Source organism: Colobus angolensis, unplaced genomic scaffold, assembly GCF_000951035.1.
Source record: "Colobus angolensis palliatus isolate OR3802 unplaced genomic scaffold, Cang.pa_1.0 Scaffold93, whole genome shotgun sequence".
NCBI lineage: Eukaryota > Metazoa > Chordata > Mammalia > Primates > Cercopithecidae > Colobus > Colobus angolensis.
In genome coordinates, this window is record NW_012123265.1 from 1585463 (window position 1) to 1611176 (window position 25714).

General features: G+C 46.4%; 3 protein-coding genes across 4 annotated transcripts in view; 1 reads left to right on the forward strand and 2 right to left on the reverse strand.

The window, feature by feature from the left end:
• Window positions 1-11964, reverse strand: part of PRMT7 (protein arginine methyltransferase 7) — a 47900-nt gene extending 35936 nt beyond the window's left edge. For both annotated transcript variants that reach the window (XM_011932050.1, XM_011932049.1), the window contains exons 1-3: window positions 11831-11964; window positions 6588-6765; window positions 1295-1331 (exon numbers count right to left, since the gene is read on the reverse strand). In XM_011932050.1, the coding sequence (XP_011787440.1) occupies window positions 1295-1331; window positions 6588-6682 (132 nt within the window). In that variant the 5' untranslated portion in view covers window positions 6683-6765; window positions 11831-11964. The remainder of the gene's footprint in view (window positions 1-1294; window positions 1332-6587; window positions 6766-11830) is intronic.
• A 14-nt stretch (window positions 11965-11978) lies between these two features.
• On the forward strand, window positions 11979-22340 carry SLC7A6OS (solute carrier family 7, member 6 opposite strand). Its single transcript, XM_011932047.1, has 5 exons — window positions 11979-12203; window positions 12325-12603; window positions 18740-18946; window positions 20485-20605; window positions 21544-22340. Exons 1-5 carry the CDS (start codon window positions 12012-12014, stop codon window positions 21672-21674), a joined length of 930 nt encoding a protein of 309 aa, XP_011787437.1. The 5' UTR covers window positions 11979-12011; the 3' UTR covers window positions 21675-22340.
• SLC7A6 (solute carrier family 7 (amino acid transporter light chain, y+L system), member 6) overlaps window positions 21298-25714 on the reverse strand; it is a 39459-nt gene continuing 35042 nt past the window's right edge. The window contains exon 11 of the mRNA XM_011932046.1: window positions 21298-25684. Coding sequence (XP_011787436.1) covers window positions 25590-25684 — 95 coding nt within the window. The 3' untranslated portion in view covers window positions 21298-25589. The remainder of the gene's footprint in view (window positions 25685-25714) is intronic.

The window sequence follows — 25714 nt, forward strand, 5'->3', positions numbered from 1 at the left end:
CCCGGGAGGCAGAGCTTGCAGTGAGCCAAGATCATGCCACTGCACTCCAGCCTGGGCGACAGAGCGAGACTCTGTCTCAAAAAAAAAAAAAAAAATTATCCGGGCATGGTGACGGGCGCCTGTAGTCCCAGCTACTCGGGAGGCTGAGTCAGGAGAATGGCGGGAACCCGGGAGGCAGAGCTTGCAGTGGGCCAAGATCATGCCACTGCACTCCAGCCTGGGCGACAGAGCGAGACTCTGTCTCAAAAAAAAAAAAAAAAAATCACACCTATGTTCATAACCCTAGACTACGCCAAAGATATACGCATGGTAAATAAGCACATGAAAAGGTATTTGATAGCCGGGCACAGTGGCTCATGCCCATAATCCCAGCACTTTGGGAGGCCGAGGCAGGTGGATCACTTCACCTCAGAAGTTCAAGACCAGCCTGGGCAATACGGCAAAACTCCATTTCTACAAAACATATAAAAATTAGCCGGGCATGGTGGCGTGCCTGTAGTCCCAGCTACTGGGGAGGCTGAGTTGGGGGCTCGCTTAAGCCCGGGAAGTCGAAGCTGCAGTGAAGCCAAGATCACACCACTGCACTGGGCAACAGAGGTCCTGTCTCAAAAAAAATAAAATTAAAATTAAAAACGGCAATTAAAACTACAGTGAAGGCCAGGTGTCGTGGCACGCACCTGTAATCCCAGCTACTAGGCAGGCTGAGCCAGGAGAATTGTTTGAACCCAGGAGACTGAGGTTGCAGTGAGCTGAGATCTCGCCACTGCACTCTAGCCTGGTGACAGTAAGACTCTGTCTCAAAAAAAAAAAAAAAAAGTTGAACTCATAGAAACCCAGAGAATGGTACCTGCTGAGGGAAAGGATCTGATGTTTCAGTTAGACAGGATGAATAAGTTCTGGATATCTGCTGTACGGCATGGTGAACTAGAGTTAATAAAGTACACTTAAAAATTACTAAGCGAGTAGATCTTAAATGTTCTCACCACACACAAAAAAGTATGAGGTGGTAGATATGTTAATTAGCTTGATTTAATCACTTCACACCATACACATATATTCATCACATTGTATACCATAAACATAGACAATTTTCATCTCGTTAAAGCTGGGAGATTAAACAACAACAAAACAGAGCCAGAAGCAGGACCCAGCCTCTCAACAGATTTCCTGACCACTACACCATACTGCCTCTCAGTGTCATTTAAGATCATGACCCCCAGGGATTTTTAACCTTCTTGTAATCCAAGACTTCAAAACACCCCACATCAAGATAATAGTTTCCTTTTACACTTACTCTGTCTTTGTCATGTAGCATATCTGCATAGGAGGACCTAAAAAACAAAAAAGACAGGTCAGCAACCTTTGCATGATACACATCAACACACACGAGTATTCACATATATAAACACATTCCTAAACAGATAGAACAAACGTGTCATCTATTTTAAACTATTTTTTGGCTGTCTTTTATTTTTTTTTTTTTTGGGGGGGTGGGGGAAAATGGTCTCACCCTACCACCTAGGCTGGAGTGCAGTGGCGTGATCTCGGCTCACTGCAACCTCTGCCTCCCAAGTTCAAGCGATTCTCATGCCTCAGCCTCCCAGGTAGCTGGGATTACAGGCACTCACCACCATGCCTGGCTAATCTTTGTATTTTCATTAGAGATGGGGTTTCACCATGTTGGCCAGGCTGGTCTTGAACTCCTGACCTCGAATGATCCACCAGCCTCGGCCTCCTAAAGTGCTGGGATTACAGGTGTGAGCCACCATGCCTGGTCTACTTTTTTGTTTATTTTTAAAAACAAGATCTTGCTATGTCACCCATGCTGGAGTGTAATGGCTATGAACAGTCTCAATCATTGGGCACTGCAGTCTTGAACTCCCTAGCTCAAGAGATCCTCTTGCCTCAGCAGAACTACAAGCATCTGTCACTGTACCTGGCCACTTTATTTTAATCGAGTTTTAAGTTGTTATTCTCTAGTGCTGCAGAAAAAAGTCTCAGAGAAAGATGTTCTCAGACCTAAAAATGCTCCAGTAGTTAGCTGTTGGGAACAGGCCACAAAACTGGCCATTAACAAAATCTCTGCAGCACTGTGACATGCTCTTGATGGCTATGATACCCACACTGAAGGCTGTGGGTTTACCAGAATCAGGACAAGAAACACCTGGCCCACCCAGGGCAGTTTTCGCTTAAGGTGTTCCTCAACTACAAACAATAGCACGAGCGGTCTGTGCCTCAAGGACATGTTCCTGCTGCAGGTAACTAGCCAGATCCATCCCTTTGTTTCCCTGTTTTAATCTATATAGGAACAATGTTTATCACTGGCTTGCTGTCAATAAATAAGTAGGTAAAACTCTGTGGCTCTCCGCTCTGAAGGCTGTCAGCCCCAATTCCCACTCCACACCCTATATTTGTGTGTGTATCTTTAATTCCTCTAGCACCCCTGGGTTAGGGTCTCCACTACTGAGCTGGTCTCAGCAGTTAGCCCTGTCACAGTAATTCCACAGCCACCAGCGTCCTGATCTTGTTATACGCTATACGTTTTCCTCCTCAGGAAAAACTCAGACTTAATCTTCCTAATACTTGACCTAACCTTGCGTACATCTGTGCCTGGGGATAACCATTGATGTACTATTAGGAGAGCAGCTGGGGAAAGAGAAGCACTCACATACACTCACTGTATATGTGACAGGTACCCCACTGGGTATGTTCACTTAACATCATCAGGGAAAACTAAGAGTTCACCAATACCGTTCTAAGGGGAGGAGAGTCACTTCTCCATATTTCCTATTGCAGTAATTCACACATTGAAACTCAGGCGGGGTCGGGATGAGCACCCAAAACTAGGCAGGCCCTCCCACGCTTTCTGGGAATTCTAGGGGACAGCTAAGGAGCTCACACTAAAACAGAGGCCCTCCAGCCTTGGGTCAACACCAGAATCACCAGAAAGCTTACTTGAAATGCAGAGTCCCCCCCTCCCCCCTCAACACACACACTCTCTCTCTCATTGAGAAGGCTGGGCTAATGGGCTCCAGGCAATTGTGTCACAGGTGGTCCACATTCCACACTTTGAGGAGCGTGCACTGAAAGAAGGGGGATTTTTTTTTTTTTAATGGCATGTCAAGGTTTTATATCTGAAGCCAGCTATGGATGCTTAACTGAAATGTAGTCATTTCTACCTCTGCTCACTATTTAAAAGGCATCTCACTCACCACCTTCCTGGTCTCTTCACACGCTTGCTGCCCACCATTCCACTGACATCACTCTCGGTAACCACCACCAGCTCACTCCTGCAGCTGATGTCAGTCATCAGGATCTGGGACTTCCCAGTGCCTCTGACCCTGCTAGATACTCCCTCTTTCTTCCTTTCCACGCTGGCCATCTCCCTCGTCCTTCTCCCTTTTGCCTCCTCAGCTATTCCGGGATTCCTTCTTCAGCCCTCTACTTTTCGCATTTCACACCCCCTTGAGAAACGGCAACCTCTCCCAGTTTCAATTCTAACAACTAGAAATTCTGTCTCCAGACCCAAAATTCTACCTGCCATTGGCATCTCTATGTGGATGTCCAAACTTAAATGCCTGATCTCCATCGTGTTCCTCTCCCCGACGCCACCCATTCCTCCTGGGTTCTCCCTTGCAGTCCCATCCACTTTGTCATTCTAACCAGAAGTCGTGGTACTTCTTGAATCTTCTCTCTCCCTCCATCATATGCAGTGAGTTACCAAACTCAAGCTCCCTCGAGCTGTCTCCTCTGGGACTATGCAGCTCTGGGACTGCAATATCTCCAAATGTTCTTCTCTCCATGCTGCTCTCAGTGAGTGTTCCAAAATGCAATCCAATCCTCTTTCTCTCCTGTTTATCACTTAGAAAATAATGTCCACGCCAGCTGTAGTGGCTCACACCTGTAATCCCAGCACTACGGGAGGCAGAAGCGGGTGGATCACCTGAGGTCAGGAGGTCAAGACCAGGCTGGCCAACAGGTGAAACTCCCATCTCTACTAAAAATGCAAAAATTAGACAAGTGTGGTGGCAGGTGCCTGTAATCCCAGCTATCTAGGAGGCTGAGGCAAGAGAATCGCTTGAACCTGGGAGGCAGAGATTGTAAGAAGCCGAGATTGCGCCACTGCACTCCAGCCCGGGCAACAGAGTAAGACTCCGTCTCAACAACAAAACAAGAAAATGTCCAAAATGTTTAGAAATATTTTAAGCCCTGGCCAGGTGCAGTGGCTCACACCTGTAATCCCAGGACTTTGGGAGGCCGAAGTAGGCGGATCATGAGGTCAGGAGATGGAGACCATCCTGGCTAACACGGTGAAACCCCATCTCTATTAAAAATACAAAAAATTAGCCGGGCATGGCGGCAGGCGCCTGTAGTCCCAGCTACTCGAGAGGCTGAGGCAGGAGAATGGCGTGAACCTGGGAGGCGGAGCTTGCAGTGAGCCAAGATCACGCCATTGCACTCCAGCCTGGGCGACAGAGCAAGACTCCGTCTCAAAAAAAAAAAAAAAGAAAAAAAAAATTTTAAGCCCTAATCCTGCATCAGACACTGTATTACACTTAATCATCAAACAATTCTAAGATAATTGTATTACACTGTGAGATAATGTATTATCATATTGAAGTATATATTATGTTAGATTAAGGCTCAGAGAAGTAACTTGGCCAAGAGAGTAGAGAAGTGGCAGAGCTCGGACTTAAACTCGTGTTCCTCTTCCTGCATTTTGCTACCATCCTTTACAAAATGAGCCCGCCTATGCTTTCGGCCGCCTCTCTTACCCTAGTACTTTTGCACCACACTCCAGACACACTAAACTGCTAGCTGCTCCCCAAACTAGCCCATCTGTGTTTTTTTGTGTTTTTTTTTTTTTTTTGAGACAGAGTTTAGCTCTTGTTGCCCAGGCTGGAGTGCAATGGCGCGATCTCAGCTCACGGCAACCTCTGCCTCCCCGGTTCAAGTGATTCTCCTGCCTCAGTCTCCCGAGCAGCTGGGATTATAGGCGTGCGCCACCACACCCAGCTAATTTTGTATTTTTAGTAGAGACTGGGTTTCTCCATGTTGGTCAAGCTGTTCTTGAACTCCCAACCTCAGGTGATCCGCTCACCTTGGCCTCCCAAAGTGCTGGGATTACAGGCGTCAGCCACAGTGCCCGGCCTGTTTTTGATCTTTTTTTTTCTGTTTGTGAGACAGGGTTTTACTATGTTGCCCAGGCTGGACTTGAACTCGTGGGCACAAGCAATCCTCCTGCCTTGGCCTCCCAAGTAGCTGGGACTACAGGTGTGGGCCACTGCACCCAGTCACAAACTGGCTCATCTGAAAGCTTACATGTAATCCCTACAGCTCAGACTTCAGCTTCTCTTCCTTTAGAACTGAGAAATAATTCAAACATTACCTCCCACCCCAAGTCCGGCTGGTTCTTGTTGCTTCCATGACCTTTTGTGCCTTTATCTCACTGTGCTGTAATCTTTTTTTTTTTTTTTGAGACAGAATCTCACTCTGTTACCCAGGCTGGAGTGCAGTGGCACAACCTCGGCTCATTGCAACCTGCACCTCTTGAGTTCAAGTGATTTTCCTGCCTTAGCCTCCCAAGTAGCTGGGAATTACAGGCGCCCACCACCACTCCCAGCTAATTTTTTTGTGTAGAGACGGGGTTTCACCATGTTGGCCAGGCTGGTCTCGAACTGCTGACCCTCAAGTGATCCCAAAGTGCTAGGATTACAGGCATGAGCCACTGTGCCCGGCCTTTGTGCTGTAATTTTTTATGTGCCCGTCTCTTCCACAAAACTGCATGGTCCTTGAAGATGAGAACGGGATCTTCCTCATCTAGTATCCACAGCCTTAGCACAATGCTGGCACACCGAATGCACTTAACGATTGCTACATAACAACTCACACACTTTTTTTTTGAGACAGAGTTTTGCTCTTGTTGCCCAGGCTGGAGTGCAATGGTGTGATCTTGGCTTAACACAACCTCTGCCTCCCAGGTTCAAGCGATTCTCCTGCCTCAGCCTGCCAAGTAAGCTGGGATCACAGGCATGAGCCACAACGCCCGGCTAATTTTGTATTTTTAGTAGAGACTGGGTTTCTCCATGTTGGTCAGGCTGGTCTTAAACTCCTGATCTCAGGTGATCTGCCCACCTCAGCCTCCAAAGTGCTAGAATTATAGGCATGAGCCACTGTGCCTGGCCAACAACTCACATACTTTTAAATATTTCTCCTAAGGGAAGAAAAAAAATTTCATTTTTTTCATTCAAAAGAATTTAACTGTATGATGAACACTGTCACCATTTCAGTAAGGCAAGTGAATGATTCAACTTCGGCAACACTACTGAGGCTTGGGCTTTCTTCGCTCCACCGAACAGATGCTGAGACTCTGCTAAGACTGCTACATAATGTCTGACACTCCAAACAAGCATGACTTGGCCTGACCGCCACATATACCTACCTGGCTGAGCAGACCTGCTCAGCACCAACACCAGCACTCATCATAAGCACTGACAGTCTAGCCCACGCTCAGACTGGATCCCAAGGCATCTGCTTTGAGATCAGTGCCCCACCCAGCTGCAGCCTGCTATAAACCAAGCCAGTACCTTGCAATCTCCTGGTGGTAATCATAGTGTTCGTCCTCCTCCAGCCACTCCACAGACCCCGTGGTCGGATTGGCCCGACTGCAGAAGATCTTCATGGTGCCCACCAGCTCCCCAGTCTCAGCACAGAAAAGCAGCCTTGCCAGTTGAGTTCTTGTGGAGGAGTCTGACTGTCAGAAACCTATTAACATCAGAAGGAAACAGGAGGTGTATAAACAAACGAACAGAAAAAAATCTATTAACAGCATAATGCCCCAAAATGTGGAGGTGGGGAGGGGAGACAAAAAGTGGGGGGAAAATCAAGAAACTGACAAATATGTCAAAGCCACTGACAGTATTTGTTAATCAATATTGTAAATGTTTCCAGCAGGAGTTACTTGGTTTTATATCCAGCATATAACATTTAAAAAACTACAACAGACTTATACAGATGTCTGGAAACTTCAGCAGGCTTCGGTGCTTCCAAAAGGGTCAAATGAGCCTCACAGGTTCATCTAGGTACAGCCCTCAAGGCTAGGAGAAGAGATGGGGTGCTGGTAAAGAAGTGCCACCAATACTGCCTTTGTATCCTGAACCCTTAGCTTAAGGAAAAAAATGAAGATAGAGCAAGTCAAACCGGGAAAACTTTCATCTAAACAATATATCACAGCAACACATAAATCTAAAAATGGATAATGCCAGGAATATAATGATGAGCAAAAACAGCAAATCACACAACACATGCAATACAACTCCATTTCTATGAAATTTATAGCTATGCAAAATGGAATGATACATTCTTCAGGAATCACACTAAAAAGCATAGCAGGGAATCAGGACAGTTCACTTCTAAAAGAGAAGGGAGAGATGGGATCAAGGAGGGGTACACAGCAGACTTCAAAAGTATTGTTTTTTCTTAAATCGGGTGGTGGGAACATAAATGTTCATGGTATTACCATTCTTCTTATTTTTAAGATGGGGTCTCGTTATGTTGCCCAGGCTGGACTCAAACTCCTGGGCTCAAGCATTCCTCCTGCCTCAGTCTCTCCAGCAGCTGGAACTACAAGTGAGTGCCCTACTCCCAGCTAACACTAGCATTCCTTATGCTTCATTATTTTTTATAGTGATTACTACTTATCTATTCAAATTGTAATTTTAAAAGCAATTTTTTAAAACCTTCCTTCAACTAAAAAAATTCTGCTTCAAATAAATAAAATGTCACCAGATTCAAGTCTTGTATGGCCTGTCTCTCCAAAGAGATCTATGTCTGGGAGGCAGAGAAACGCCACCGCTCAAAGCCTAAAGGCACTCCTCAGCAGATGTGGGCTCTCCCAATACCCTCTCCTCTTACCATTCAGAAAGCAATAGGTGTTCTACACTGCCCTTCCTTTCTTGTTAAACATTGGTGCATCTTCAGGAAACTTTAGAAAGAATGCCTACGCCACAGATCCCTAAACATTCCTACGGCATTTTACTGGCCAGAGTTTTTTTCTTTTGAAGTTATCTTTAAGTAAACATGGAATTCTTACACAAATAGATGAGAAATAGGCTGGGCTCGGTGGCTCACACCTATAATCCTAGCACTTTGGGAGGCCAAGGCAGGCGGATCACCTGAGGTCAGGAGTTCAAGACCAGCCTGGCCAACATGGCAAAACCCCCGTCTCTACTAAAACTACAAAAATTAGCCAGGCATGGTGGCGCACGTCTGTAATCCCAGCTACTTGAGAGGCTGAGGCAGGAGAATCGCTTGAACCCGGGAGGCGGAGGCTGCAGTGAGCCAAGACCACGCCACCGCACTCCAACCTGGGCGAGAGAGTAAGACTCCGTCCCCAAAACAAACAAACAAACAAAAAACAGATTAGAAACAATCTTCCCTGAACAAACTCAGGTAGTCAGGTTCAAAGTAGACAATTTGTCCAGGTAAAACTCTACTTCTAAAATCCCAGCATACCTATCCCCAGTCTAATGGCTTTCAAACTTTCTGATAACCCAAGTAAGAAATATACTTACAATGAGCCTCAATACACACACCTGCATATAACTAAAAGTTCCACGAAACAATACTGACTTCCTACGAACAAGGCCCTCTGATACACTCTATTTCATTTCTGCTGTTTTTAAGAGATGGGATCTCCCTGCTGTCCAGGCTGTAGTGCAGTGACTATTCATAGGCATGATCATTACACTCTACAGCCTTGAACTCCTCGACTCAAGGTCCTACTACGTCAGCCTCCCAAGTAGCTAGACTACCGGCATGCACCACAGCACCCAGCTGCACTTTTACTTGCTGGTCAGGACTCATCAATGGGTTGCAACCAGCAGTTTAACAGCATTGCTATAATCCACTTATCTCGTACTAACACTTACTTTACAGATAGAATATCTAGAACTATCAGAATCTGTAATGTGCGTTGGAAAACTGTGTCCAACAAATGCTAGAGTAGAGAAAGAAATGGCCATATCTGGCTGAATGTTCAGGGACGGCTTAAAAGGTGGATTCAGCTGAGGCAGGAGGAGAAGGGGGTGGAGGGAGAAGGCATTTCATCCAATTAGAAAGGCTTGGACAATCACACACATTAAATCAATCAGTTTGGTGAAGTAAAACTGGACCAGGTGTCAAACACTGTCAATAGGAGCCACATGGTAGAGTCCTGAAATACTAATCCTGTGGTCCACGTGGAATCAATTCTGAAGTTACTTAACGATTAAGAGTGATCCTTTTGTAATTCACAAACGTGATGACTGGATGTTCAGGCGCCTGTGTCAGACGTGCCTCCCCTCAAACTTTACTACACTGGCACGTTACCTAGCTGAAGTGGAGAAAAAAAAAACAAACTCATAGTAAAGAACTTAAATCCATGGGATTCCTTTCCTATCTGTGATGTTGCTGAGTCGAACACCAGGACCACAGTGTTTTCAAAACCTGGAAGAGCCCAGGCGCGGTGACTCATGCCTATAATCCCAGCACTTTGGGAGACCAAGGCAGGTGGATCACTTGAGGTCAGGAGTTTGAGACCAGTCTGGCCAACATGGCGAAATCCCATCTCCACTAAAAATAAAAAAAAATTAGTGGGCGTGGTGGCAGCTGCCTGTAATCCCTGCTACTTGGGAGGCTGAGGCAGGAGAATTGCTTAAACCTGGGAGGCGAAGGTTGCAGCGAGCCAAGATCACACCACTGCACTCCAGCCTGGGCAACAGAGCAAGACTGTATCTCAAAAAAAACAAACAAACCTGGAACCATGTCGTGTTAACAATTTTATGAAGGCAAAAGAACCTCTTCTGGTGGGCACTACACACCTTCTCTGGCTAATGCCCTCATCCATTATTATTTGTCCTCTCCCAGAAGAAGTCTACACTACAGATTCAGGAGATATTCCCTGACCCCCTCCTCATTCTCCAAGAGTTGTAAACTCGCATGGCCATTTACAAGGAGGAAATAGAAACCACCATGCCAAGCCCTAATTGTATTACCCGTCAAACTGCAGAGCAGATGGTCCTTAACATTCATTCAAAATGTGTTTGCTAGGGTGTGGTGGCTCACACCTGTGATCCCAGCACTTTCGGAGGCCGAGGCGCAAGGATATCGAATCTGGGAGTTGCAGATCAGCCTGCGCAACATAGTGAGACCCCGTTCTCTACAAAAAAAAATTTTTTTTTTAATTAGCCGGGGTAGGCCAGGCGCGGTGGCTCAAGCATGTAATCCCAGCACTTTGGGAGGCCGAGACGGGCAGACCACGAGGTCAGGAGATCGAGACCATCCTGGCTAACACGGTGAAACCCCGTCTCTACTAAAAAAAAATACAGAAAACTAGCCGGGCGAGGTGGAGGGCGCCTGTAGTCCCAGCTACTCGGGAGGCTGAGGCAGGAGAATGGCGTAAACCCGGCAGGCGGAGCTTGCAGTGAGCTGAGATCCGGCCACTGCACTCCAGCCTGGGCGACAGAGCGAGACTCCGTCTCAAAAAAAAAAAAAAAAATTAGCCAGGCGCGGTGACCTGTGCCTGTAGTCCCAGTTACTCCCAGCTACTCGAGAGGCTGAGGTAGGGGAATCACTTGAGCCCCGGAGGCGGAGGTTGCAGTGAGCCGAGATGGCGCCACTGAACTCCAGCCTGGGTGACAGAGTGAGACCCTGTCTTGAAAATATATATGTATGCATTAAATATACGTATATTAAAATTAAAAATTAGCCGAGTATAGTGGCGCATGCCTGTAGTCCCAGCTACTCTGGAGGTTGAGGTGAGAGGATCGCTTGAGCCCAGGAGGTCAAGGCTGCAGTGCGCCTTGATCACACCACTGCACTCAGCCTAGGCAGCAGTGAGGCTCTGTCTCGAAAAAATAAAATAGCAAAATTGATTGAATACCTTCTACGTGCCAGGCACTATATTAGGGACTGGAGCCACCACCACAAGCTAGAGAAAACCCTTGCCCTCCAAGAGCTTAGACTAATGAGAGAGTAATACAAATTACAGACTACATGAATGCAAGAAATATACAGAGCGTTGTAGAAAGAGAAAACCAAGGTTACAGGACTCTTTGAGGAAGGTAGCATTTGAGATATACCAGACAGACCAGGATAAAAGTTGGGGAAGAGGTTTTACAGGTCAGGAATCCTTACCCCAACTTTCCCAAGAAAAGGCCCTAAGATAGAACTAGGTGCACAAGCAAAATGTGCCAAAAGCCTGAGCGACCCAAGCACTTTTGCAGAAGCCCCCACTCCTCATCTCCTATCACATCTTCTGCTCAATCAAGCTGGGCCTTGTCGACTTCGGAAAGGCGTTTGGATCTTGTTCCAAAAGTAGTGGGAGCCACTCAAGAGTTTTAAGCAGAAGCATATCTACACTGGACGTACGCTTTTACAGGACCACTCTGGCTGGCGTGTAGTGAATACATGACTCTCCAATTACTCAGAACGCAGTGAGCGGGGAAGATATCAGCGGGTCTGTCAATCAGAGAACTAGTGGCCTAGTTAGGGATGCGACGGTTGGAGCTACTGCGGTCTCTAAGGGGAGGCGCCAGGCACCAGTACTGCGACCCAGCCCCGCGAGCGGCAGGCACCCGGCTGAACTGCAGAGCCGGGGCCAGCCTGGAACCCCGCTCTCCTGCAGGCCAGGGTGCTCCGAGCTGCCCCACGCGGACTCTAGAAAAGTCCCCGGAGTCCAAGTACGCCCACGCCAGGCTCCTCTGCCGAACCCCTGGTGCTGAGGTCATGATGCTGGCTGCACCCCGAACCCCAAAGCAACCCCACCTTCCCCGCACACCCAGCGCCTCACCTGCTGCGGGAAACCCTCCGCTCGCCTCCTCTGCTACCACCATTTTGCCGCGTCCAGCACGCGGGGCGGGACCTCCCTGCGCCGAGGAGCGCGCGGGGGACGGGGGACGGGTCCCAAGGCAGAACTAGAAGGCTATCCCATCACACCCTGCGCGTTCCCACAGTGCTCAGCGGCAGCCACTATGGAGGCCGGCAGGACAGCTGTGCTCCGGGTGAAGCGGAAGCGCAGTGCGGAGCCGGCCGAGGCTCTTGTGCTCGCTTGTAAACGCCTCAGGAGCGACGAGGTCGAGTCGGCGGCACAGAAGACGTCGGAGGGTTTGGAGAGAGCAGCGGAGAATAATGTCTTCCACCTGGTGGCCACTGTATGCTCTCAGGTATTGGGCGTGGTGCAGCTGGTGTGGGGGGCATCTTAGGGTGCAGCCGGTAGGAAACCTGATCCCTGACCCGCTCGCGAACTCATGCTTACGCTGGCCTCCCTCCCCTGTTGCCCCCTAGGAGGAACCAGTCCAGCCTCTCCTGCGGGCAGTTCTGCGCCCGTCACGGGACAGCCAGCAGCGTGTCCGCTGCAATCTCCGCGCCTCGGCTCGGGAGATCCGGCAGGAGGGCCGCTACCGGGTGGTTTCCAGCCGCCGATCCTTGGGGACCACCTCGAGCGGCCAGGAGTCCCAGTACACACCGGGGAACCCAGAAGCCGCCGGGGACTCGGGCTTTCAGTTGTTAGACCTTGTCCATGAGGAGGGAGAACCTGAAGCCGCCGCTGCAGGCTCCTGCAAAGTGAGTACGCCTCGGAAGGTGGGCGCTGGGCTTCTCAGGACGGTAATGCCAGAAGACTGGGCCCAGCAGCAGCACAGTTTCATCTTAAGGGGATGCATGATCCATCCGGCGTGATGGCCTCATTTTACAGATTTGGTTATTCATCCAACATGTGTTAACTACGTGCCTACCAAATGCCAGGTATTTTTTTTAGATTCTGTGGATACAGCAGTGTGGACCTAACATGCAAGTAAACAGAAACAGTAAACAAGTCAATTCGGTGTCAGATGATAAGGGATGTAAGGAGGCGGGGAGACAAAGCAGAAAGAGTTGTACCACTTCAGTGAGAGTGTCACTGAGAAAATGACATTTGAGTGAAGACTTGCAGAAGGTGAATGGCAGGGCATTCCACATGTGGAGAGGACTTCCAGGCAGAGAACCTGAAAGTAAAGAGGCTCTGAAGCCGAGTTTCCCTGCTCCTTGCAAGGTGCCTAGAGCCCAGTGAGCTAGAGGAGAGCAGTAAGGAATTTGAGGGGAGGAGTGCCTGCTAGACACTCTAGGTACTTGTAAGGAAATGTCTTTACGAGTCCTTTCAGCCTGACTGAGATGGGGTCACTGGAGCAAAGCAGAGAGAGAGCAGGTAGGAAAATTGATCAAAGAGAGGTTAAAGGAATAGTTCTGAGTAGCATACCAAATTTGAGGTAGATTTAGGTCTAAGAATGCAAGTCTTCTAACATTTAATCCAGTGCTTTTCTTTATATTACATTTGCTAAATTCATTTGCACTCACTTCCAAAAGAAGTCTATTACATGCAGCAAAACTACAGAAATGGAAAATTTTCCTCGAGGCTGGGCACAGTAGCTGACGCCAGTAGTCCTAGCACATAGGAAGGCCCAGGCGGGAGGATCACCTGAGCCTGGTGAGGTCAAGGCTACAGTGAGCCATGATTGTGCGGCAGTGGCATTTCAGCCTAGGTGACAGAGTGAGGCCCTGTCTCAAAAAAAATAAAATAAAATTCTCCTTGTAATCCCAGCGCTTCGGGAGGCTGAGGCAGGAGGGTCGCTTGAGACCAGCCTGGGCAATAAAGCAAGACCTTGTCTCTACAAAAAGAAAAAGGAAATTAGCTGGGCATGGTGGCATGCGCTTGTAGTGCTAGCTACTGGGGAGGCTGGGGTAGGAGGATCACTTAAACTCAGGAATTAGAGATTGCAGTGAGCTATGATCAAGTCACTGCCCTCTGGTTTGGGCAACAGAGCAAGATACTGTCTCTAAAAAAACCAGAAGATTCTCAACATAAGGTGTGCCTTTTTTTTTTTTTTGAGTTGGACTCTCACTCTGTGGCCCAGGCTAGAGTGCATTGGCACGATCCCGGCTCACTGCAACCTCCAGCTCCCGGGTTCAAGCAATTCTCCTGCCTCAAGCCTCCCAAATAGCTGGGATTACAAGCGTGAGCCACCGCACCCGGCTAACTTTTGTATTTTTAGTAGAGACAGGGTTTCACTATGTTGGCCAGGCTGGTTTCAAACTCCTGGCCTCAAGTGATCTGCCCGCCTCAACCTCCCAAAGTGCTGGGATTACAGGCATGAGCCATTGCGCCCAGCCAATGTGCCCTGTCTTGATAAACATTTTTATAGAACTCAATCATTTTTGAAACTTAAAAAAATTATAATTCAAAATGAATCCACAAGCAACAAGCAAATGGTACTAGTGTAATTTTTTATTGTTGTTGTTTTGTTTTGTTTTGTTTGAGATGGAGTCTCGCCCTTGTTGCCCAGGCTGTAGTGCAGTGGCGCGATCTTGGCTCACTGCAGCCTCTGCCTCTTGGGACTTCAAGTCGTTCTCATGCCTCAGCCTCCTGAGTAGCTGGGATTACAGGCGTGAGCCACCACATCCAGCTAATTTTGTATTTTTAGTAGAGACAGGGTTTCACCATGTTGGCCAGGCTGGTCTTGAACTTCTGACCTCAGGTGATCCACCCACCTCGGCCTCCCAAAATGCTGGGATTACAGGTGTGCGCCATCGTGCCTGGCTGGTGCTAGTGTAACTGGATAGCAATTTGTGTGTGATGTCCATAGTGATATCTTTCACCAAAACATTCCAGACTAATGCATGACTTATAAAATGTGTAAAGTAAACTAATGCTCAGTGGAATTGAATCAAGTAAATAGTTCATTAGGCCGGGCACAGTGGCTCACACCTGTAATCCCAGCACTTTGGGAGGCCGAGGCAGGTAGATCACTTGAGGTCAGGAGTTCAAGACCAGCCTGGCCAATATGGCGAAACCCTGTTTCTACTAAAAATACAAAAATTAGCTGGGCGTGGTGGGCGCCTGTAATCCCAAGTACTCGAGAGGCTGAGGCAGGAGAATCACCTGAACGCAGGAGGCAGAGGCTGCAGTAAGCCAAGATTGCACGACTGCACTCCAGCTTGGGCGAGAAGAACAAAACTCCATCTCAAAAAAAAGAGTAAATGGCTAATTTAATTTTAATAAAGAAAACTAGGAGATAAACTGATGATGGATATGAACAAAGATTTTTCCAGTAAAGCAATACCGACTCTAAACATACCAAAAATGTTTGCATAGAGTAATTATAGGGGGAAAAATGAATTTAAGCTTAAAGCATGCTTGAGGTTTTATGCATACTAGACTAGCAGGAAAAAAGTAGTTGATAGCACTGCTGGCAAGGCAGTAATTAAAAGTGTATACAATTGTAGGAATAAAATTGATGCAAGCCTTTTGGAAAACAGCATGGCTTTACGGGGGTGGGAGCCATATTTTTACATATGTAAACTTATTATTGTTTGGATCTAAAGTCATGCATAATCTAGGAAAATTTTTAAATTAAAAATTTCTAAGGAAATTTTAAAATGACAGCATTTCTGTTATGTTACAATGAATTTCTCCTTAAATTGACATAATTTACATCTTAAGCAAATAAATTCCTATTAGATAAACTTAATAGGAAATTTAAAAATTAAAGGACTTCAGTTCCTGTTAACTAGTAGTCTCACCTCCCAAGATTTACCCTAGGGAAATAATTCAGCAGAAGCAAATAGCTAAGCTATGATATTAACCAAAGCTACCGTTGATTGACTAAGTGATTATGTCAAATAGTGTGTTAGGTACTATATTAGGTTATATTTTCTTTTAATTAACTCATGTAATCCTCACAAAACACTTATGAGTTAGATATTTTCATCTCCATTTTCAAATGCAGGAAATGGCACATTCATTGCAACACTATACATGGAGGTTAAGAGATTGACACATGTAACTGTCTGGACCCTTAGAACTGATAACCGTGAAGACTGGTTGTAGGGGAAAATGTATATGTTTCACAGTACAAAATGCTGTGTGTAGTGTAACTGAAAATATGGGCTGGGCTCAGTGGTTCACACCTGTAGTCCCAATACTTTGGGAGGCCAAGAAAGGAACACTTGAGCCCAGGAATTCAAGGCTGCAGTGAGTCATGATCATACTGCTGCCTTCCAGCCTAGGCGACAGAGCAAGACCCTGATTCTGAGTGAATGAATGAATGAATGAATACACATAGACATAGACTTTAAAATAATTTTTGGCAAGGGCACGGTGGGTTACTTCTATAATCCTAGCACTTTGGGAGGCTAAGGCAGGAGGATTGCTTGAGGGCTGAAGTTCAAGACCATCCTGAGCAACATAGCAAGACTCCATCTCTGCAGAAATAATAATAATTATTTTTCTTCTAGCTAAGAGCAGTGGTGCACACCTTTAGTCCCAGCTACTCAGGAGATTGAAACAGAAAGATCACCTAAGGCTCGGAGTTCAAAGCCAGTGTGGGCAACATAGTGAAAACCACCTCTTTAAGCAATAATAGGCTGGGCGCGGTGGCTCATGCCTGTGATACCAACACTTTGGGAGGCCAAGGCAGGTGGATCACGAGGTCAGGAGTTTGAAACCAGCCTGACTAACATGGTGAAACCCCGTCTTTACTAAAAATACAAAAATTGGCCAGGCATGGTGGTGCGCATCTGTAATCCCAGCTACTCAGGAGGCTGAGGGAGGAGAATTGCTTCAACCCAGGAGGCAGAGGTTGCAGTGAGCCGAGATTGCGCCGTTGCACTCCAGCCTGGGTGACAAGAGCGAAACTCCATCTCAAAAAAGAAAAAGACAATAATTTATACTCCTTATAGGAAATCTGAAAAAATACAGCAAAGGAGGAAAATCTCCCATTTTACTACCAACCCAAAAGTAAGTGGAATAGAACTGGTTTCTTTCCTTGTACAAAATTCTGTATCTGTCATTTTTCTGTATTGCTACTCTTGTACTTTTTTTTGAGACAGCATCTCGCTCTGTTGCCCAGGCTAGAGTGCAGTGGCATGATCACAGCTCATTGCAGCCTCCACCTCCTGGGCTCATGTGATCCTCCTGCCTCAGCCTCTTGAGTAGCTGGAACCACAGGCCTATGCCACCACACCCAGCTAATTTTTGTATTTTTTGTAGAGACTGGGTTTTGCCATGTTGCCCAGGCTGGTCTCAAACTCCTGAGCTCCAACATTCCTCCCACCTTGGCTTCCCAAAGTGCTGTGATTACAGGCTTGAGCCACTGTGCCCAGCAATCTTGTATTTTAATGGCTGCATAATTTGACTGAGTGGAGGGACTTGTGGATTGGAGCCAGAACTTTCGTAATAGGTAGCTTTAAGTTTGCTCAAGAGCCTGCAGAAAAATTGGCATCTCTAGTTTTTGACTTAGGAGCAAGGAAGAATTCCTTAGTCTGTAAATTATAGCACTGGTCTCCCCTTATATGCCTCGGCCGTGGGATCTTCCCCATTTTCCTGCATGGTGTCTGCTTGGAGCTGTGCAGTGTCTTCTGATGAACCTATCAAGGAGCCATCTGTAGCATGTCCCTGTGGTTAACAAACTGACCCATGCCACCAGGCCCCTGGATAACACAGCCTGTCAGCACTGGAGCACATCTTACCTGGGCCATTTGTGTTCAAGGGCATTGCATTTCAAACTGTTCTTTCCAGTAGAAAGACTATAGGTGAGCCCATTCCCAATTTGTGGTTAAAAGTGGGATGTAAATATATGATAAGCCAAATGATGGGGAATGGTAGAGGTCACCGGAAAAACACCTGTTGGCTTCTACAGGAGACCACACAGAGACTCATTTCAGGTTCAGCCATAGGGGTGCTACTGTGGGCCTACTGAGCCCCAAAGAGAGAACATTGTGTAATACCAAAGGATCTCAGAAGACCTATAGAAGCAGGTCTGACTTAGAGCTTGGGGTCAAGACTGGCCAGGTCTTCTGTCTTTCCCCTCTCCTTAGGCCAGTCTTCCCATATTTTTTTTTCTTTCATTGTTTTGAGACAGGCCTCACTCTTGTCACCCAGGATGGAGTACAGTGGCATGATCACAGCTCTCTGCAGCCTCAACCTCCCGAGTACCTGGGGCTACAGGTGCACACCACCACACCCAGCTAATTTTTGTATTTCTTTGTAGAGGCGGGGGTTTTGCCATGTTGCCCAGGCTGTTCTTGAGCTTCTGGCCTCAAGCAATTTGTCCACCTTGGCTTCCTGAAGTGTTGGGATTATAGGTGTGAGAGCCAAGCACAAAAGAGCAGGAGGCTATCTTGTAGGTTTCTATCTTAAAATAAGAACTACACAGTAATTTTACAGAGATTCTTGATTTTTTAATGTAATAACTAGTTAAAAGACTAGGAATTCATGCGGGTAAGAATCTTGACCACAACACTATGGAACTGTAGCTGGGCAAGGTGGCTCACACCTGTAATCCCAGCACTTTGAGAGGCCGGGGTGCGCAGATTTTTTGAGGTCAGGAGATCGAAACCATCCTGGCTAATACGGTGAAACCCCATCTCTACTAAAAACACAAAAAATTAGCCGGCTGTGGTGGCACATGCCTGTAGTCCCAGCTACTTGGGAAGCTGAGGCAGGAGAAACACTTGAACCCAGGAGGCAGAGGTTGCAGTGAGCCAAGATCATGCCACTGCACTCCAGCCTGGGCAACAGAGTGAGACTCCTTCTCAAAACACACACACACACACACACAACTGTAGGGAGCTTTCCTTCACCCAACTCATAGGTTCCTCCTCATGGAACATCATGTTTTGGGTCATGCATGTGTGTGTGTGTGTGTAATCTGTGGTTTCTTTACAGACATCTGACCCAGATGTGATCCTCTGCAATTCTGTAGAGTTGATCCGTGAGCGATTGACTGTGTCTGAGGATGGACCTGGAGTCAGGCACCAGGAAGAACAAAAACACGATGACTATGTGTATGACATTTACTACTTGGAGACGGCCACTCCAGGCTGGATTGAGAACATCCTCTCCGTGCAGCCCTACAGCCAAGAGTGGGAGCTGGTAAGGGGGCCCATGAGGAGAGGGGGCTTGAGGCATTCGAAGCTCTTTCTCTAATCAGAATGCTTTGCTTCCCTGGGCTCCACTCCTGATCAACATTGTCCTTAGTTCTTTTCCTCCTTAAAAAGAAAAATTTATTCTAAGTGCCTTTTAGGAACCTGACTTTATAGTACAGGGAACTTTGGGAAAGATCATCTTAGATTGATAATTTTTACATTAACGAACATTTTAGAAGGTTTGCAACATCATCTTTATTGTTTATAGCTATCCATTCTTGGGGGGAAATATGTATATGGGACTTATGATAAGATAAAGACAAGATAAAACCAGAAATTCTTAATGTGAATGACAACAAAACCTATTTTTTAATTCGTACCTTAGAAGTAGAGAAAACCTTGCATGAAGGAAGCTACCAACCTGACATTATTTTTTTTTTTTCTTTTTTGAGACAAGGTCTCACACTGTCACCCAAGCTAGAGTGTAGTGGTGCTATCTGAGCTCACTGCAGCCTCTGTCTCCCAGGCTCAAGCCATCCTCCCATCTCAGCCTCTCAAGCAGCCAGCCAGGAGTACAGGCTTGCACCATGATGCCCAATTTTTGTTGATTTTTTTTGTAGAGGCAGGGTCTCACTGTGTTGTCCAGACTGGTCTTGTGGTCTTGAACTCCTGGGCTCAAGTGATCCTCCCACCTTGGCCTCCCAAAGTGCTGGGGGGATTACAGCTGTGAGCCACCACACCTAGCTGACACCATTATCTTTTTTTTTTTTTTTTTTTTGAGATGGAGTCTTGCTCTGTCACCCAGGCCGGAGTGCAGTGGCACCATCTTGGCTCATTGCAACTTCCCCCTCCTGGGTTCAAGCGATTCTCCTGCTTCAGCCTCCCAAGTAGCTGGGATTACAGGTGCATGCCACCATACCCAGCTAATTCTTGTATTTTTAGTAGAGACAGAGTTTTACCATGTTGCCTAGGCTGGTCTCAAACTTCTGACCTCAAGTGATCCGCCCACCTCGGCCTCCCAAAGTCCTGGGATTACAGGCGTGAGCCACTGTGCCTGGCCTATCCTTAAATTCTAAAATGATTAACAAGAAAACTTAAGGTGGCACCTAACTGTCATGCTTAGACTGTAATCGAGAAGCACTGTATCCTGCACCTGCATTAGGACACAGAGTTGCAGTCAGGTACTCACCTTGGACCACTGCATGGCCCTTCCTCTTGCCTTTCTGCACCTCTTATGCTTGGGTTTTGGTTTTGACCTTTGGAATTTGAAGGAATCACTCAGAGCCATCACTTCTCTTTTCCCTGTGTTCCCTTCTCATGGAGTTCAGCATGTCCTATCATTCTGGAGCTGGACTCTGGGTGAAAGGAGGCTATTATCTCCCTCTCATAGCCTCTTGTGCAACGAAGTCAAACTAACTCCCAGTCTGCAGTTTTTTCACATGGCACTTTTACATGACATCCCTCCAACTGGTATGCTAACAACTTCCCCCATAGCATAACCTTAGAGGTTTTGATTTGGACTTATGTTTGTGTTGAGATGTGTAGGTGAATGATGATCAAGAACCAGAGGACATTTACGACGATGAAGATGATGAGAACAGTGAGAATAACTGGCGCAATGAGTACCCAGAGGAGGAGAGCAGTGATGGAGATGAGGATTCCAGAGGTGGGTGGCAGCCCTAGACGGGGAGGGACTGGTAGGATCTGAGACTGAGGTGCAGGCATAGTTGACAGGTGCATCTTAACTGCCTTTCCTTCTCTGCCATTGAGCAGTTCGTGCTGTAGGAGACCCAAAGACCAGTGTTTCCCAGGGGCCTCCTGGGGGTGTAATAATCCATCAGGCCTGGGTTCAAATCTGTAGTTGTCATTACTTTGCTGTGGCTCTTGGGCAGTTACTTCACCTCACTGAGCCTCATTTTCTCTGCAGATGAGATGGTTCTATATGAATTTTGGTGGTTGAGATTGTGTAAAATATGTAGCTCATTGTCTCTTTCCCTGCCCCAGTCAAGAAACCAAGGAAGAGAGAGGTTTGCCAATAGGAATAAGCCCAGAGTTTTCACAAATCAGTTATCTAACTTCTCAAAAAACTGCTGCATATACAACTGTTTTGAGAAAGATGCAACACAGACATAATACCTGGGGGAAGAAGAAAGAAAGATGACCTGACAACATAATTCCTGTGGTAACTATGTTAAAGAAGGTAGAAGAAGGCCCCCAAAAAAGAATTTATTGGTGTCTGACAACAGAGAAATGAAACAAACAATTGAATATTCTATTGGGGAGGTTTGTCAATAACACATTAAAAGGAGAAAGGTACAAAAATATTTACAATATGACTACAACTGTTACAACAACAAAAAAATACTATACGGAGGGGAGAAGTGACAAAATACTCCAGTGTGAAGGAACTTGTTTTAGATGATAGGAAAGTGATTGCTTCTTTTAAAAAAAAAAAAAAAAATTCTATATGCTTTATTTTCTTTATTGAGCAAGCATTTTGCATTACAATCGGGAACAAAAACAGACCTTTCTGAGAAGAGAAGGGGTTCCTGCAGTAGCCTAGGAAAATCACATTTAGAATCCATTCCCGGGATCTCATTCTAGGCTCTGCTGACTACAACAGCCTGAGTGAGGAGGAAAGAGGCAGCAGCAGACAACGGATGTGGAGCAAGTACCCTCTGGATGTGCAGAAGGAGTTTGGCTATGACAGCCCCCACGACCTGGATTCAGACTGATCGTCTTGTGATGTCCAGCCATGAGGTTCTGCCACAAGCCCTTGAGGGCTTTGAGTCCAGGGTTAACTGCCCTGCTGACATCCTCTTAGGTTTCCTAGCTTAACACATGGAAGGAAAAGCACATCAAGCATGTCAGGCAGCACCATCCTACCACAGTGAAAACTTATGTTAAAGGAGTGAGTCTTTTCCACTTACAGTAGGGCCCCTTTGCCTCAATCAAAAGTGACCCTACAGTTTGAAAGAAAAAAACAAATGTGTAAAAAGGAAGGTTTCTTTAGCTTTAGCTTCTTGGCCCAGGAATTTTTCCTGGCATTCAGGTGCTGTGCTGAAACCACAAGGGAAGAAGAGGTTCCCGTTTCATTAGCAGTAAGTTTCTGCTCTGCCATACCACCAGGCTGCCTGCCTCTGGGAAACCCTGTTCCTTTTGATAGAATCTATAAGGGGGACCAGTGGGTCCCTTGTAGCAACACAGACTGGATAGTAGTGGCCATTAGGGCAGAAAGTAGTCTGTGAGCTGTGGGAGATTTTAGTTAACAGCTATTTCGGCTTCCAAACTCTGGCAATAGTTGTGAAATGACTGACTGACTTCCTTTGGCAGTGGGGCCAAGAAACAATGTATATGAATGTGATACATGTGTTTAGTAAAGTCTAGCTTTGAACATGGAAGAAAGGAATTCTTTTAAAGCCTTTTAAATCTGAATATCTAAAACGGAGTGGTAGTGAGACCAAAGTTTCAGCATTGATTATAAATACCAAGGACTTAAAGCAAGGGAGGAAAAACAAAGCACATTCTGAACTTAGCTTTCCACTGAGTAAGGTTTACTCTTCATAGCACTCACGACAAAAACAAACTACTATCAGCAGGATCAATTTTATTACCACAGCTTATATCTCTTGTAAGCACACTCTGTTCCTATGCCTTTCCAAACCATAGCTGCCTTAACTCACTGCCTTGGTGTGTATTCTAGTGTAACATTGTCCAGTAGAACTATCTGCAGTGACGCTGTGTTCTGTCTGCGCTGTGTAGTAGTGCTGAGCACTTGAAATGTGATTAGCGCAACTGAAGGGAAACTGAGCTTTAGTTTTATTTCATTTTAATGTAATTAGCTACATATAGCTAGTAGCTATTATGGACAACGCAGAACATTCAGCTAGGGCTGTGCCCTCATAGCCTGTGAGTGTCTCTGACTCACTGTCATGGGGGAAGGGGATTTACACAGGGAGATGCCTTCTTGCCTCCTCTTTTAGGATTTCCTAAGTATCTCTCCTTCATCCTACCTGCCATCACTTTGACTTTATGTCCATTTTCTAAACGTTTACCTACACTAGCTCTTATCTACATGGAGCTGTTCAGCCTGACGAAGTGATTAAATTCTGTGTACACAGGCCCTATATATTGCAGCTAATTAAAACAACAAACATCCTAGGTACGCACAAAGGTATAATTCAACATTGTAGCAGGCAGCAACTTGTATGTCTAATATTAGACATCTCGCTTTCTGTCTGTAGACATAGAAACAAAGGATTGAAAGCTATTCTTGCACTCACAGCAACCAGGTGAAAAAACAAAACACTGCTGTTACAGTGTGTTCCCTGCCATTTATACTCATTAATTTTCCCCAATATTAAAGGGCTGATAACTTAATAAACTCCACTCACTGCAAAAGGGATAAGCACACCAGGAGACGGATTTAAGGAGACAGACAACAAAGAGCTGGCAGAAATTAATTCCACCCTGAAGCTTGAGTGCTGTAGGGATTGTCTGGCTTCGCTCCCAAAAAGGGGATCCTGGGAGAAGTCTGTATCCAGCACAAAGGGGAAGAATGCTGTCACCATCCAAAAATGAAAGGAGGATGACACGGCTCACTGAGCAAGTACTAGGGCACCTGGCATGTGAGGTCCTTGCTTTCCCTAGAAGCCACTGGGGGTGGGGGCGGGGGGCAGTAAATTCCTGGGATTAGCTGGTTATCTGGTGGAGAAAGCTAAAGCTGGGGTCAGAGATCTTTCAAAGATCTTTAAAGGCAAGCACATTTTGCTTAAAGGATTAGCTCCAGAGGAGCCCTGGGATGGGTGCCGGCTTGGCTCAGACAAAAGTCATGTTCTTAGAGTTCAGGCAAGTCAGCATTTGCACAAGACACCCTGTCTTCAGGCAGGAATTTGCCGTACAAATCCCAAACCCATGACAGTAAGAATGTCACCCCATGCTTCACATATGCATTATGCTCTGAACCCAAGGCAACTGTGACCATGCTTTCTTCAATCTTTATTGAGCAAATATATGGCCAAGGTTATTCCCTTATCTGTGAGTGGGTGAAGAATGGTCAGAAAGGGAGACTGCCTCACTGTTTACCAATTCCAAAACCCAAGAATAAGAAGCCCGTGGGGTATGTCAAGCTAGCAGGTTTTTCTGGGCCCACGATGACAGTGTCCAGGGGCATCACAAAACAGTTGTACAATCCAGTGCAGCCGTCCTGCTCATACAGTAAGATCCATTAGGCCAGAGCAGGCCTAACTTGGGTGGAGCACCAGAATTAGTTGCTTCCACTTGTGCAGCCTGCTGAAGAGCCCAACTCAGGTTGAAGCAGCTTTCCTCCCAGTCTTCACTGATCTCCACAGGGAGAAAACAGAAGTCCCCACAAGTACCAAGCTCTTCCTGAGACTGCAGCCACCACACCTCGGGGAAGGGGAGGCTGGCAGGAGAGGAGTACACTGTCCTGGTGACCTACACCAAGGCGGCTCCAAGTGTAAACAAAGCCTGGTGCCAGGGACAGAACGGGATGCAGTCTGATGTGAGGTTTTCAGAAAAAGTGAAATGACCTCTTCTAGCACCAGGGTGGGTTTGCTTGGGTCTGCGCAGCAGTCCCTCACACTTCCCTTACAGGGAGGTTATTTGATGACTTGGGCCCTTGAGATGTTCTCCAAGCCACTGATAGCTGAGAGAATTCAGGTGATCCACCTGAATTTCAGAAGTTTCAGCCCTCTTAAGAGTTCATAACAGAAACCCAGAGATTTACTGTCAGCTAGAACAAAGATGCAAGGTCTCAAGTAAAATAAAGGATTATCCTTCAAAACAGCCGTATTAACAGACTTCTGACTTATGAATTTGTTCATCTGTCCTTGCTGGACCTGAGCCAAGTGCTTATAACATGATCTATCTATATGCTAAAGTGTAACAGGTACGTGCGTAAAAAAATCTGTAAGGTTCATTGTTGCAGGTAAGACTCAATAGAAGATTGTGCTAAACAGCATAAAATCTGTGGTCAGAGTCTGACCCAATACCACAGACATTTCTGAGCCCAGAGGGACTCAGTTTTGGGTACTTTGAATTTTAAATACAATCAGCCTATTGCATCCTGTAGATGAAGAGACACTCATGCTTCATTAGAACTGGTGTTCTGGACTAAATATCAATAAATAAGGAACTATAACTCTCTCCCCAGGGAAGAATTTTGAGCCAGAGGAAGAAACGGTAGCATTTCAGGCCTTTAAAGTCAGGTGTTGGACCTGGTCAGAGGAAACTTCCCATAGAGCAGCCCCTCTATAGGGACTCCTAGTTCAAATCTCAGATACCAAATTCAGAAGCCACCAGCCCTATCAACCTAGCATTCTCTCTTCCCCACTGCACCTTACCAAGTAAATATCTGTAAGAGCTGCCTCTACCTATCAGGAGTAAAACTAAATGACCATTCCCCTGTTCCCCAATCTTCCCCCAACCCTCTGAAGCCCCCACCTTGAGGTTGGCCCAGATCCTGAGTCTCCTATAGCTTACCAAGAAGAGTGAGCACTGGCCCTGAGCCCCGTTATATGATGTGGGTTAAAAGGCTCCTTTAATTCAGGAGAGTTGGGCCCACAGAGTCTTATCAGGATTTCCCTCTGTGGCCAGCCTTCCAGGCCTAGGAAAGCCACCTCTGACCTCTAGTCAGTTTTCGTCTCATCCTTTATCTCTTCGGTTACGTCAAGCTCAGTCAGGACACAAAAGCAAAGGTGCTGGATGCCTCTGGTGATAGCAGCTGAACGAAAATAGAGCAAGCACAGGCTTT